Here is a 15,949-nt window from a genome sequence, read left to right as displayed (position 1 = left end):
TAAATCGAATGTCTGATTTATGGGCGCCGCTCTGCGATTTTCAATCTTTTAGACTTTCAGCTTCGGGCACTTGGCCCAAGTGGCAATCGATTTAATTCCGCGCCTGCCCGGCTTTCCATCCGGAAAACTCAAGTGCGCATTTGAATTTCAATCAGCCGGCTGCAGCGAAATAAATAAGCCACCGATGACTAGAACGACGAGCTCTTTCCGTCCACTTCCACTTCCCCTTTTGGCCAGGAAGTGAGCTTTCCAACGCAACAGTGTTGGGTTAGTTGGGATATTTTTAGTTCTATCTAGCTAGGTTTGGGAGAATAAAGTACCTCGATTCAGTTAAAGATTATGAATGTACTAACGGAAATGTATTAGTTTAGTATTGAACGATTTTTTGAGATCATCCCATAATTATATACTCAAGCAAATATGTATTGAAATAAGCTATCATTGGAACCACATATAATCCCACCTGAATTCCAATTTATAGCTATCGTAATAAATGTTGTAACTACGTTACAAATAAAATTCTACAAAGCACAAGCTGTAAGGAAAATGTTAAGTTTTAGAGTGCTTAAAGAAGAAAGTAGATTGGCTAGATAGCACTATCCATTGATACGGCACGCATCGCCTGGTAACAAAGTAAAAATTTTTGGATTCCGCATCCGTTTTTCCGCACTCACCGTTTATGATTCTGGTCAGCTTGGAGCGGCGCGTGGATGAGGGGCTGAGCATGCTCTCGCGTCGACTGCTGCTGGCGCTGCTGCCCCCATTGCCGCCACCAGATGCCCCATGGTGAACCGAGCCCGGTCCACCCGTTGCTGATCCGGATCCCAGTGTCGAGTCACCGTAATTGACATTCAGCTGGGCCTGCACCTGCGAGGCGAAGGAGCTGGACGTTGAGGTGGAGTACAGGCTGCTGGCCGAAGGACGTTTGCTGAATGGCGAGGGGCCGCCAGATGCGGAGGCCGAGGCACCAGGTCCCGTCACTGCCAGCGAGGGGCGTGGCGACTCACTAAACACAATCTCGGCAAAGGAATCAATGCTGGCCGAGCGCTGCAAGGCGCTGCTGTCCTTGCGCCTGCAAGGAAAAATAAATAAAACTGATATAAAATGGGAAAACACATAAACCACAGCCATGAAACACGAGGAGCAACTCAATGGATTCTGGCGGGGATTCCCTAAGGAGGAGGGCGCTGGTATCCCTCTAACAAGTGCAAACTTGCCGAGTATCGTAATTACTTCACGCTGTCTGACATTTTAATGAGCTGCCCGCCGACCATTAAGTGCCGCTACGGTCACTGGCCAACCGGCCTAGTTGCCATAATGCGACCGTTCTTTATGGCCACGCCAAGAGGAGAAAGCCGCTCAACGGGGCAGCGGTACAAGTGTCGCCACTGCTGCGCAGGTGCACAGAGAAAAATTGTGCAATTTAAAAACATCATTTTCAATTCAAAGCAGTAGACATAGGAAAACTGTATGTTTGCAGATGTGAATGTAAATTTGAATTATACATTTTTGTATATTTTCAATAAACGATTGGTACGATTTTTTTGCAAGTGCAGCCACTACAGCGGGCAGCTGGTGCTAATGCGATGCCGCGGATAAAGCTGACAAAGTTGACGCATGTTCATAGCCGGCAGAACGTATTTCTTCATTCAAGTCAAACACTTTTCTGCGCTTTTCCCGCACTTTTCTTCGCTTTTTTTCTTGCGTTCGGCTGGCACGCTTTTGCCCATGACTGGCCAAGTTTATGGCCTGCGAATGGAGGTGAGTGATGTGGCTGATGGGTCAGAGTAAACTGCAATTTACGGGCCACTTGGCGGCCTAGTAATGTATTAATTTGCCATCTGCCTGGGAATCGGTGATGGAATGGTATGGTATGGGCTGGACTGAGCTGAGCTGGCAGTTCATAAATTGACTGCACCGTGAATTTGAACTTTGGCTGCAAACTTTGTTTTTTTTCATTTGCTGCATCATATTGTGCAGTGTTTACACCGCCCTGAATTCATTTGCAAGCCGCACACACAAATTGAGTTTACCCCCAGCTCTTTTGCTCATTTACAGCATTTGCATAATCAGAGTCAAGTTGGCAAACTCGACCACATTAAGCACGCACCAGCCTTGAGATGAACTTTCTCTATGTCAGCGACTGGTAACCAGTTTGTCCTCCAATGAAAGCTTATATATTAAGGCGAGATTCGGTTGTGTGTCCGTACAACATGTCGTATGCGCAACGTTTTCAATTAAAACCGCAAAGGCTGTCGGCAATCTCATCGCCCTCGTAAATTCGAAATAGCGGGATGGGAATGGGGGTGGAGATGGGGTTGGGGTATGGAGGACTCCGCCTTGTAGATGGATGCATTCGTACACACGCTAATTCTGTTAATCCGAAACCATAATAGAGACCCAGAGTCGCTCTTTGCGATGCTCGTCTTTTTCTCAGAACAATTAAGTGAGTTTGCAATTAAACACATTCATAATTTGCCAACAGCTAAATACGCTTAATCAACGCAAATTCAATCAAATTACGACGCTTTTAAGCAACAAACGAAGTGCTTCCCCAACCCCAAGTCAACTCTTTCCCCATCAAGCTGGTACTTCCCTTGTAACACTGCGAGAAATAAAGAGTAACTTAAGACTTATGATCATACAAAGTGTGCTTGATGAATATAAATTTTTCTCCGTGTTCCTTCACATCCCGTAATAAAGTGTGGTGCAAAAACTTGTACTCGTCATCGTCGTGGATGCCTGATGGCTGGGGTTGACTGGGGTATCCATAGGTTGGATTGGGTTCTGGTTGGTTCTGGGGGTTTGGGGGGAGTGGCACGAACTATAAAGAACCCCCAAGCCACAGACACATTTCACGACAGGCGACAGGCGGCAAAGTAGACCCTAGTTAGCTCTACTTGACTTGCCGCTGTGTCGTGTTGCCCTTGCCAGTTGTCAACCTCATCGTGGGCGGGATTGGGATGCAGATGAGGAATGACAGGCGACCATATGCCCAGAGTTCTCAGCTCTTGGTTCTCCGTGGCCTGGGCCACCATAAGATGGTAGCGTGTTTGCCAACAAACCTCAAAGTGTAGCTGCTGGATGAGGCAGTCAGGAGCTGTCGATAGTAATGATTGTTATTAACTTATGCATACAAGCACTTTAGCCAACTGCCAACTGGTGGCAATAAGTCAAGTGCCGGGCCAAACAAACTGGGCCAGTGTTTTCCTTTACCAGGGATACCATACTGGAAAATCAACAATGCTTGCGAGCATTCGACTTGACAAGGTCGTAAATTAATACTCTTGAGTTGAGAAGGGGAACTGCATGATATATGGTATGATCTGAACTCAATAAAAATATATATACTTTATTCCAGCTGAATGATTTTTTCCTGATAAATGTCTATAAATTGTGTAGCTTTAAGTTGAAATTGGTCTCTTGAAATCGAACCATGTGATCGACCCTCTTTTGTGTCCTCTGAGTTTCTCATTTACATTTTTCAACCAACTGCCTGAATCAGATGCGATTCTCAGGAAATGTGCTAAGCACAGGTGACACATTTACGCACCCAATCCTTGAATGCTTAAATATTTCAGGCTTTCTCGGGGCGAAAGTGGGGTCGAAATGCTCTGCAAATTTCGTAGCATGTCCTTGGCAAACTCCTGTATGCTTTCAAGGGGTAGAAAGGAGGGAGAAAGTGTCAAGCTAGTGTGGAAAATGCTCCTAATGCGAACTGCCTGGCAGTTGACTCAGATGTGGGTTGGCAGCCCCAAAACAATTGACTGCGACATGGCTTAGTGTCGTCTGCAGAGTAATTGGATGTGAGTGAAAAGTGCATTGGGATATGGAAGTTAGTTAACTCTGGATCGATATCCTTTTTGGGCTTTTGGGTCCAGTTCAAATGAGCCGCACATTAGGCCTAATGACTGTTGGCCAACTTCAACCAGCCGGCGACTCATTCAGGGTCACATCTGGCGAATTTTTGGCTGTTGTCTGTCGTTCATCACATCAGTGGATGGGGGTTTTCCACTCGCATTTTCCGACCTTTTATGCGAATCACACACACAAACACAAAGACGCACGCACGCAGCGAGATTCCACGCTCTAAGGACACAAAGTGAAACTGAAAATAAATCAGAAACAGAATGGCGGCCGTTGCGGCACAAATTGATGTTGACATCAGCAAGTCGGCGACTTCGTCGGGGCTTTTAGCTCAACATTTTTGTATTATTTTACTTTTTTTCGGTTCCGTGAAGCCGCATGCAATTTATAAAATTTTACACTACATAACCTACCGCGACCGCCCACGCAACCCGGCTAATGAGTTTTGTCATTGTGTTTGTTTTTGAATCGCTATGTGTGTGTTTCAGTATTTTTGTGTGGGTAGGTGGGTGGGTGCATGGCGCACATGACGTATGCGCAATTTCAGTTATGGTTCGTTTACTCGAACTTCCAGTGGCATCTTGTTGTCCCAGCTAGTTTAGTGGCAGCCAGTCCTTCTTGCCACAGGAGCAGTGGCGTCGCGACGCACAAAACTTTATCCCCAACATTGGACTGGCTGCACGGTGGCAGGACACCATTTTATTGGCTCCGCTTCGCGTCCTTTCCATCTCGGCATACCTCTGGATTGGCAAAATGCGGGGGCATAACAGACTATGACTTAGTATGAGCAGTTGTGTTTTATAGTTTAAATATTAACCACGGTCTATAAACTTTATATAATTAAAAATAAAAGGCGTTGGTTTGCCTTTGGCAGCTTTATTAATCTAATTACTGGCAGCTTCTGTTTGTTTTTCAATTATGCATATTTATTGGCGGAAGGGTCTTTTGTGTAAATGACAACTTTTGCCTTTTTGTGTGTAAAGCAAAAAAAATTGAAAATTTTTATGTATAAATGATATTATAAATGAAAGGTTTGTTTTTGACAGCCGAGCTACAATAATACCAATCGTAAATTAAACTGGTCAATAAATCAGCCACAAATTAAAGAGCTGTTATACATATACCCGATATCCTTTAGTCGACTACCGCCTTTCTGCTCGTTCGCTTTCTTAAAACACTGAAGGTTTGGTGGACCGCCTCCATCTTTGTCTTTGGCTGTTGGCTCATGAATAATGCATTCACAATTAAGCCAGTGCGGACTGGAAAAAAACCTCAACTAAGACCCTAACTTGGGAGTTCCCACTCCCAGCTCAAATCCTGCACCCACTACCCCACTTTAACTTGGCCAACTTGGAGCTTTGCAGTTATTATTATGCGCATTGCTGCCTGCTACTCTTGCCATTTACGTTGTTTTACTTGCGAACAAGCTCGTTGGCTCTAAATTTAGCCATCTAACAACAACGATGGCCATATCGCAACCCAAAAAAAGAACCAGACTCCTTTCGCTTCGGTTTTGGGTTTTTGCATTTGCAAAATATCAAAGTTTAAACGCATAAAACAGTGGCATGGCTAGTGACGTTGTAGCGCCACTAGACTCACAATATTCGAGTACATACATATATCCTGTGTCCTGCTGTCGGACAGCGAAAGTGAAGTGATGGCGACGGGGGGGGGGGGAGACGGGAGTGATGGGCAGAGTGGCCGTGTGGCAGACAGAAAGCGTTGCAATCAGTGTTGTGGTGGGGCAGGGGGGAGGGGGTAAAGGTCCTTTTGTACCTCCTGCGGCTTGTTTGCCAAAATGATTTTGCACTCTTGGCCATGGCCAACGCCAAGTGGTCCATTGTTCAATGCTGCAATGTGCAGAGTTCAAGGCATACTCGTAGTCCTTTCCGCTCGTAAATTGCTTAATTCCGTGCGGGGACATGTGGTATGTGGTATGTGGATTGGGGGTGTGTGTATGCGAGTATATCCTTTGGCTGCACGTCGATAAATGTGCTTGCATAATTAATCAGGACTAGTTTTGATGCGCCCACAAATCCGTTGATGCTTGTGAATTTCGAAACAACATGTGTGCCTCGATTGGGAAAACCCATTTAGAATGTATTCCCCGCGTCTCAATTATTCAATGTGGCTTAACAAAACACAAATTAAACCACAATTTAACAAGTGTGATTCGCTTTGGTCTGCTTATTGTTCGTGGCTAGTACGCAATAACGCATATATTTTATAAATAATAGCGAAATCTATATTGCACTGTGCATAGCCACTAGAATGGGCCGCCAAACAGCAAGTGCTTTAATTTAGTATATGTATTTATAATCGCAAAAACACAGAAAATCCATTTTCGGCATAAAACCAAAATCATCGTCAAAAATTGCAAAAAAAAATTACAAAAAATATAATTATTTTTGAAAACACAGTTCGGTTGGAAATTTAATAACGAACTCAACGAGGTATGAGATTCCATATTCGGACCAATATTTCGAATGTTCTGATCAAAATACTGATATTTATAGTCGCAAAAACCAGAAAAACGATTTATGGCTTAAATTCAAAAATCATCATTAAAAATTGCAAGAAATGTGAAATAAATTAAATTTTTTTTTTAAAACACAGTTTGATAGGAAATTTAATTACAAACTCAACGAGGTATTACATTCCATATTCGGACCAATATTTCGAATGTTCTGATCAAAATAATGTTCTGATCGCAAAAAACAGAAAAACGATTTTCGGCATAAATTCAAAATTCATCATAAAAAATTTGCAAAAAATGTGAAAAAAATGTAGTTTTTTTCTGAAAACACAGTTTGCAAAAAATTTAAAAAAAAATTTAGTTTTTTTCTGAAAGCACAGTTTGATTGGAAATTTAATTACGAAATTAACGAGGTATAACATTTCATATTTGTAGCTATAGTTTTAATGTTCTGATCCAAATACTGATATTTATTTAATTGTTGCACTTGTAAAGTTGCGCTGTAAATTTATAATGGGCCCGGACCCCGCACCCCGGACCACGGACCCCGGACCCCGGACCCCGGACCCCGGACCCCGGACCCCGCACACCTGACCCCGCACCCCGCACCCCGGTCCCCGGACGGACCCCGGAACCCGCACTCCGGACGGACCCCGGACCCCGCACCCCGGACGGATCCCGCACCCCGGACCCCGCACCCCGGACCCCGGACCCCGCACCCCGGACGAACCCCGGAACCCGCACCCCGGACGGACCCCGGACCCCGCACCCCGGACGGACCCCGGACCCCGGACCCCGCACACCTGACCCCGCACCCCGCACCCCGGACCCCGGACGGACCCCGGACCCCGCACCCCAAACGGACCCCGGACCCCGCACCCCGGACGGATCCCGCACCCCGGACGGACCCCGGACCCCGCACCCCGGACGAACCCCGGACCCCGCACCCCGGACGGATCCCGCACCCCGGACCCCGGACCCCCCACCCCGGACCCCGCACCCCAGACGAACCCCGGACCCCGCACCCCGGACGGATCCCGCACCCCGGACCCCGGACCCCGCACACCTGACCCCGCACCCCGCACCCCGGACCCCGCACCCCGCACCCCGGACGGACCCCGGACCCCGCACCCCGGACGGATCCCGCACCCCGGACCCCGGACCCCGGACCCCGCACCCCGGACCCCGCACCCCGGACGAACCCCGGACCCCGCACCCCGGACCCCGCACCCCGGACGGACCCCGCACCCCGCACCCCGGACGGACCCCGCACCCCTAATTAAATCCCATTCAAACTTTAGTGTGGAAAGCACCATTAAGTCCGTCTAATGCCACCTGCAAGTCAGCCAGCTGTGGTTTGATTTGTGCAACTTATCGGGTGGAGCGAGTGACGTTAATTAAGCCAGCATCCTGTGGAGGGAAGGACGGGGCAGTGGAGGATGAAGTTGCTCCGGGCGTGTTAATCTTGCGACTGCATGTGTCTCCATTAGCCCGCCCGTGAGGCGTAACGAATAAAGACAAATGCGACACTCGAACGCAGAGCAGGCTGCTGTCCTGTCATCAAGTCCGTCCATCCAACCATCCATCCATCCATCTGTCCATCTGTCCATCCATCCAACCTGCCGTCCGTCCCTGTAAACCAACTAACCATGCAGCTAACCAGCCAGCCTCATGTGGCCGGCCATTAGGTGGCGCAGCCAGAGACACACGACCGAGATCAGCTTTCCAGCTTGAGGGCGTAAATGAAATTAGCTAATTGCACCAGCTCGCCACCACCATTGCCACCAGCAGTCAGACAGCGAGGCAGTCAAGGTGAAAGTTGACAGGAATGCCGTAAATTACGTATACGCACCTCTCCCAGGACAGACGACGTGGCGCCTCCTCGCCAAGTCCCAGACCCAATCCTCTGCCCAGACTCTGGACCGCATTGTCAGCCATGGGCGGTGGCTGCAGATTGGACCTGCCTGCCAGCGTGCTTGATTGATGCAGCAATTTGGCCAGACGCGTGAAGGTCGTGCTCGAGCCAGATGCAGAACCAGAGCCACATCCAGATCCAGATCCGGAGCTAGCTGACTCCGCCAGCGGCATCTCGTGGAGTGTGTGCTCCCTGGCCATTGGAGTGGAGGCTTCCGAGGAGGCGGCTGCCCGCTTTCGAGCTGCCAGGCGATAGGCTCGTGCGGCCACCACATGAGGAGCCGGAATCCTGTAAGGGAAGTTTGTAAACTTTATAATGAAATATGCAGAAAATTATGCAACTTATGTACTTCTATATTTCTGTTAGTCGTTAGCGAAAGTTTGCTTTAACTGACTTAATTACACATATCTTTCACTGATTATAGTCGTAAGTAGTTACTCTTAAGTTCTAAAACAATCAGTTCAGAACTTCAACTTTTGCCGGACTTGGACAGCTTTTATCGCACTAATTTCTGCTCTTTGTTCGTTCCGTTTGGGTAAAATCCCCACTTCGGATTTTCTAATTAAGGGTTAATGCAGGTGCTCCATCACTTTACCCACCTGAGGAGCAGGGAGCCATCCGCGTGGCACTCGAAATCATCGGAGAGCTGGAACAGCGAGCTGTCCCCCAGGTGCTGCAGCATCTGCTGCTGCTGCAGTTGCTGCTGATGCTGATGCTGCTGCTGATGCTGATGCTGATGCAACTGCTGCTGCTGCTGCTGGTGATGATGGTGCGAATTCTGATGTTGGTGCGGCGTGCTGCCCGAGGACTTTCGGCGATAGACCAAATTGCTATCGTCTTTGGGCAAATTCAATGATTTCACCATCAGTGTGTTGTTGTTGTTGGCCAAATGTGAATTGTTGTTGTTGTTGCTGCTGGCTGGATTGTTGTTGCTGCTGCACATGTTGCTGTTGTTGGTGGCACGTGTGAGCAGCGACCAACGATGGCCACTGGCGCTGCCACTGCGGCTTTTGCTGCCCAGCAAACGCTCGTCTGAATTGGAAAATCGGATAAAAATAAATCTGGGTAAATATATGGCTTTTACATGTCTATATGCATTAACGCTATCATATGCTATGAGCACAAATATCTATGTGTGCTGAAAACCTGTCAAATGCTCTTAATTACTTATTCTGTTGGTCCAACATGCCAAGTCCACAAGCATTTGTTGTACTACCAATGCCACAGAAAGTTGTTCAGAACGTTTTCATTATTATCCTTCCCTATTTGCAGCACATGAATTGGCTTTAAGGTTTTCCAGGAAATACAATTTCTCGGAGGAACTTAAATTAAATTCTATGAATTTCTGACTATTAAGTTAACGTATTTCTTGTGTAAAAAGGGCTTTGTAAGTCGGGCTTTATTAAATATATTTGTTAAAGTTTCTCTCTCTCTGAAAAGCTGGTTGTTTCGCTTGTACTCATGCATTTTTTGTAGCACACTTTACTGCGCTGAAATTGTATTTAAATTGGCTTCACTCTTTGCTCAATTAGTTAATCGAATCTGGCCATGGTCATGTTGCCATGAAAATGTATTCATGCATTCAATGACCAGAAAGTGAAAGGTTTCAAGAGCTGGCAGACTGTAGTATATCTACATGCCTTTAAAAGCAGCTCTCTCTTCAATCAGCTGACAAATATGTGTGAGGAAATTATTGAAAGCCCTTGACCTGATTCGAATTTCTATCTGAATTGAATTGAAATTAAGTGAAGTATTTAATGAAATTTTACACAGTTGTTAGCCCCTCTATTGTCTTTGTGGTTGAATCAACTTACTAGTGATATTTTATTCATTAAATACAATTGTATTAAGAAAACTCATGATTGTCATTACTTATGCAACATTAACCTATCATATGGCATTTATGATTAATTGCAGTGTGCCAGCAAATGAACAAAGTGCAAAGAATAAGCTTTATTCTCCCACGACAGTTTTTTTATATATAAATTAACTCATTGCGAATAAAAAAACGTAGAGTACGCACCCAACTGAAATGTTTGCTTATCCGTGTGCAGCGAGACGACCGGAAGTCCTGGCACAATAATGGCGGGCAGTGTGCGCGACCGTAACAATGGCGGCGGCAACTTCCGGCTGCCTGGTCGCGATTGTGACCCACAGCCACCGCCACCACCCGCACCACCGGCGCCACCCGCACCACCCGCCGCTGCGGCGGCACTTTGCTGGGCTCTGAAATGAAAGAGAAAGAGAGAGCGAAAGAGAAGGTGGTGAGAGAATGAAGAAAGGGTGTGGAAGAGGCAAAGAAAGTGACAATAATAAGTTAATGCTATTATTTATTAAGTGCGACGAGTCGGGAGTGTCAGCAAGCAAATGCAATTACTTCCCGTCCTCATTGCACAGCTCCATGCCATTTCCGTTTCATTTGCATGCGCCATCGCTCCCCTTGCGCCCATATGTGCTTTATACACTGCGCAAAAATTCTTAACACCTATTGCATAGTTTCCATAACGATTGATGCTGCTTCTCAAAGATTTTGTAAGAGTGCACATACTTTTAAATTACAATATTTAAAATACTGCATTAAAAAGAGCAGCTACATACTCTGTTCATATAAATTATACATTGTTTTAAGGAAAACAAGGAATTTAAAATTATGTCCGCCCACTTAACATTTGATTAAACGCGTTTCCTGTGGCAAGCCGTTGAGTCAAGAATTTAATTTGTTTATTACTTGCAACCCGTGTGCGTTGAAAGAGTGTCATTGTCAGCTGTCAGCTGTGCGCTTTTTTTTTTGCGCCGCTCGCTTGTGAATTACATTTGATTGTTGTGTGGAAATTACTTTCCACACCTCACCTATAAAGCCCCCTATAAAATCCATTCTCCTATCACTCGGCTGCCTGCGACAGCTGTGAGTTACCCGCCAGCACGAGTTTTCCATGATGAAACGATGAAACGATGAAACCCTTGGCAGTTTTGCAGCCTGATGTGTGTGATTGAATTCCTGGCACTCGAACTCGATTCCCAACTTGACGCCTACAACAGATGCGTCTGTCCAGGTCCTCCTCCTCCGCCGGCAATTGTCAGTCCAATGGAACAGCTCCACCACCCAAACACCCAACCAACCACCCAAAAACCACCCCACCACCCACTTACCACTTGAACTATACACACACGTACATGTGTATGTGCATGCAATAAAAAGCAAAAAGAGTACGAGATCTGTGTATGCTAACAAAAAATGGAAAACTTTTTATTTGATTTATTTCTGACTTTGACATTTGGCCAAGGCGCCCGAATATCTGCCACACAATCCAACAACAACTTCCCTACTGCCATATTGATGATGATAGTGGGGTAGCAGGATGGAAGGATGGCAGGATGCCAGAAGGGACTGTCAAACGAACAGAAATCAGCAAAGTTTTTGCCACCCAGAGGCATTTACAAGATGCCAGCTAGGGACAACACATTCAATTGCTCCGCCATCGCAAAGAGCTGCATCCGCATTTAGTCCCTTTCCATATCACAGATGGCAACGACAGCCAAGTTGCAGCTAAAGGCATGTAAGCAATTTATCTGCGTCCTTGCAACCAAAGGAGTGTGCGACGAAACAACGGCGTACAACTTGAGAAAACTGGCGAAACACTTAGTTAAAGCTGCCAAAAGAGCAACATATTCAGCACACAATGTCCACACATAAATAAAGGCGAAAATTACATAATGCGCTGGCGAAATAAGTTAAAGTTGTGAGGGCACACGAGGTCATTTTGTTTTTACGACACACAGAGAAAAGTAATGTGGCAAATCAATAACGTTTACATACTAAAAATATCTAAGCAGACATAAAACATGTAAGTAATGAAATGATATGAAGTTCAAATTCAGCCAAGTAAGCTGGTTGCAAAACTATAAAATTATTAGCAAACCAACAAAATATTTATTTAGTAAAGTTCATAGTTTAATGGAATACATGCATTAAAATAATTTGTAAAATTCTACAGAACTTCAATTCCATTTAAGTTCAAGCACAAAGTGTTCATTCCATTCATATATACAAGATGTAATGTCTATGTGTTCTAGAGCTAGTGTTTTATGACCCTTTCAGCTTTTATTGCATCTTCTCAAATGGAAACAGACTATCCGTAAACCAAATTAGCGCCTAATTCGGTGAAATATTTTCGCTGTGCAGCTGGAGAGGCTTGAGGTTCGCCGTCGGCGCTTTCGGTGGTGCTGAGTGGCAAGCACCAAGGGGCACATACGAGCCAAAGGAGGAGGCAGGATAATGCCGCAGCACCCACTAAAGGCAAGCTGTTACAGGACGCAGCAGGGCGCTTCAAAGCGCAACAAAGCCAGCTTGGCAGAGCTGTGGAAGCGGGGCAGTCGGAGTCGGAAGCGGAGGTTTCTGGGGGTGAGCGACCTGGCGGCACAGCCCACTCACATAACTCAAAGCGGATCTACATAATTGACGTGAAATACTCGTAAACGTAAATCGTACATTACCCCCACATGTGGAAGTTGGGTAATGAAGGACTAGGAATATCCCGTAAAAAAGGTTAACATGCTGCGGGAATTACTGGGAAAAGTGCTTTAAGATGGGCTCTGCATACAACTTTACACCCCGATAATGAAGAGGTGTGATATTTAATGAGCCAGAGGCGCCACAGTGTGCAGATCAAAGGGTTATGAAAATACTACTTTTGGTGGCAAGGATTATCCAACGATTACCGTAATTTCCGAGTTTTTCGGGTATTCTGTTGGCACCTCGCACGAGCCAAACTAATAAAGTTCTTTAAGCCGACATACTGGCACATTAGCATCAGCTACGACAACATTGCTGTCTCATTTCGTGCCTCGTTTGTGTGTAAAAAGGCCAACTAAGCCGAAAGGCTTTGCCAAATTACGCATACGCACTGTGTGCGCCCTGTAATCCAGCAACTGTAAGTGTGTGTGTGTGTGTGGTGTGCCTTTGGTGTAATTGCACTTGCTGCTGTGTTTACATGTGCGTGCATAATTAGAGCAAATGTTGTTCGTGTAATCAAATCATCGAAAGGCGGTCCCTTTTGTCAGCCCAAAGGACACCCGGCCACGCCCTCATTAAAAGGGGGCAAGCAAAGAGGTTAAGGGTGCTGAACTTCAGGCTAAGTGAGTGAACTTTAAGCGGAAACCTACTTGAACATTCGCCAGGAAACGGGTTGCTCGTGCCTAATTGGGTTTGCCGCTTGGCATTCTTGCGCTAAGCAAATGTTGAGCATGCGAATGCCAGGATATAAAAAGCATTTTCATTACGCAGCACTGCAGTATGGCCAAAAGGAAAAAAGCTGGAAAATTCCTACTCTTTTCTCCTCTTTGCAGCAGGCGAAATCGGGGATAAACATAGCTGCGAATCTCTAACGAGCTGCTGCCTTTTTCCCAGCAGCAAGCAAATGAGCAATGGCATTGGCGCGTGCATGGGAATCGAGATTGGTGTGCCACGCCCCCATCGGCACCTTGCCACGCACACGCACCCGAAACGCCCACAAAAAACACTTGGCCTCTGTGGCATATATATATATATATATATATATATATATATATATATATTATCATATATATTTATATATATTTATCAGCTACTTTTCGGGGGTCCTTCAAATGCCGCATCCTGGCCACCAAATGCATTTGCCGCAGCAGCTGAAAACTAAAGTTGGCTCAAATGCAAGTACCTGAAAGCTGCTTTCTAGCCATTTCCGCTGGGTATTTTGCAATTTGCAGTACTGTACGCATGCTCAAGTTAAAGAGTCTTTAAGTTGCCACAAATTGCTGTGGAACTCTGAAAAGGTTTTGTGGCATATTTCACAGCTTGAATGCAAATAGTAAACTTAATTCCTAGAAATGTGAATGGCAAACGCTTGGATTAAAAACCATGTAAAGGAGAAGTTCCTTTATGGTGAGCAGGAATTTTGCGTATTTATCTATTATGCCAGCTTAGTTTCAGGAAAAGCTTCTTTTCTTTCCTTGAAGTGTTTTGTGTGTGTTATCTTATGCATATTAATACATTCAAGATAATTTAGAACCAGCTTTTATTTTGCTGATTATAAATGGAATCTACGTTCCAATAATTCCACAAAAAAGGCACAAAATAAATCTTTCTAGTGAAAATATATTATATAATAGCCTGCGAAAATGCACCATTAAAACATGCTGCATTGGGCAGCAAAATTGGATTTAGTTTCGGACCGCGCACATTGATTGGCAACTAAATCGCTTTTGATTGCGGCCCAATCCGCTTTCAATCCGCCATTCAAACAGACTGTTAATTCTGTTTGCCTTCGGCTGGCAGACAATTCATTGCGATGGAAATCCGGCAAATCCCGACAAGAGTTTTCCCCCCTGTACCATAGTACTATACCCGATTACCCCCTGCGGTGGTTAAGTAATGGCAAACATTCGACTTACTGTCGCTCCTTGCGCTGCTGTCGCTTCTTCTTGAACACTTTCCTGACGCGCAGCAGAAGGAAGGCGGCCCGATCCACGGAGAGGGTGGTGCCGCTTTTCTTCGCAGGACCTGCTGCTGCCTCCTGCTCCATGTTGCTGCTGGCTGTTGGCGACTGCTGCTCCTGCTCGTGCTCCTACTCCTGCTCCCGGCTAGAATCCTGCTGCGGCTGCTGCTGCTGCTTGCTGTTTGGTGTCCCTCTGCGTTGGCTGGTTATTTTGCTTTTACTTGTAAGCCGGCGATGGCGCTTATGACAAGTTGCGCCAGCATGGCTGGCATTTGTATGCTCCTGGCGTAGTCCTTTGGCTGCTGGTTTTCTCACTTTTGGCTTTTACACTAATACCTGCACTATGCCCATCTTAGAGCCAAGGAAGGGGAAATGGTTAGATGCGGTACATGGTTATATCTATGCGCACACACGCGTCGATTTACATATCCTGGCAGGACCTGCACGTGTTCCCAGCTGCCTCGTTGCCCCGTTGCCTCGTTGCCACGTTGCCTCGTTGTCTGTACAATTGCGTGCCAAGGAGCAAATAACATTTTGCTTAGTTGTCGCAGCACCGCACCACTTTCACCACATTCACCCACCCAACCTGCCTGCACCACCCCAAAACAGCGGAATATCCACTTCGTCGACATTACGCATACGCCGCGTAAGCATTCATATGATATTGTTTTATTTATGATCTGCTGTTATGGCTGCTTAGGTAAGTTGTGAATTTCTCTGCGTTTTACGCATTTCCATAAACGAATTTCCCCCAGCCACGACCCCAAGGACATTTGTCTTGACACGTTCCCCGTTTTCTTCCATTTGTGTCAAATAAAAATTGAAATTCATGTGGCTTTCGGAATGCGACTTTAACCAAGTGCCACAAAGTGAGCATAAACTTTGAGGGTTTTCTTTTTGGGTTTTTATTTTTGGGTCATTCGATGAGTTTTCTTTGAATTTTCTTTGAATTTTCCCTCATTGTCACTTTCAGTTCCATCAGCATGCTCATTGTCAGCTTCATTATCATAATCGTACCTTTTTCCAGATCAATTACGGATTAACTGTCAAGTTTATTGGTGTGCAAAAGGGGGAAAAGGTAATCCCCGGAATACCCGACAATGCTCACAGCATAAACCTCAATGTCCTGAATGTCCTGAACGCCCCCATTCTCTGTCCATTTTCCACCTGGCTGTCGGTGGTGACTTCTAAGTGAGCTTGAGTGGATTTTGAAAACAT

At 45.8% G+C, this 15,949-nt stretch overlaps 1 protein-coding gene across 2 annotated transcripts in view; it reads right to left on the bottom strand.

The window, feature by feature from the left end:
• The window catches only part of LOC120451248, a 32,706-nt gene extending 17,874 nt beyond the window's left edge, over positions 1-14,832 (bottom strand). Inside the window, exons 1-5 of one of the 2 annotated variants that reach the window (XM_039634764.2) lie at positions 14,688-14,832; positions 10,282-10,484; positions 8,858-9,290; positions 8,196-8,546; positions 675-1,072 (exon numbers count right to left, since the gene is read on the bottom strand). In XM_039634764.2, coding sequence (XP_039490698.1) covers positions 675-1,072; positions 8,196-8,546; positions 8,858-9,290; positions 10,282-10,484; positions 14,688-14,818 — 1,516 coding nt within the window. In that variant the 5' untranslated portion in view covers positions 14,819-14,832. Of the gene's footprint in view, positions 1-674; positions 1,073-8,195; positions 8,547-8,857; positions 9,291-10,281; positions 10,485-11,408; positions 11,496-14,687 lie in introns of those variants that run through there. The other variant, XM_039634766.2, reaches the window with a different exon arrangement.
• Positions 14,833-15,949: the final 1,117 nt, after the last annotated feature.

This window comes from Drosophila santomea, chromosome 3R, assembly GCF_016746245.2.
Source record: "Drosophila santomea strain STO CAGO 1482 chromosome 3R, Prin_Dsan_1.1, whole genome shotgun sequence".
NCBI lineage: Eukaryota > Metazoa > Arthropoda > Insecta > Diptera > Drosophilidae > Drosophila > Drosophila santomea.
The sequence above is the reverse complement of the archived record's forward strand: the minus strand, read 5'-3'. Positions and strand labels throughout refer to the sequence as shown.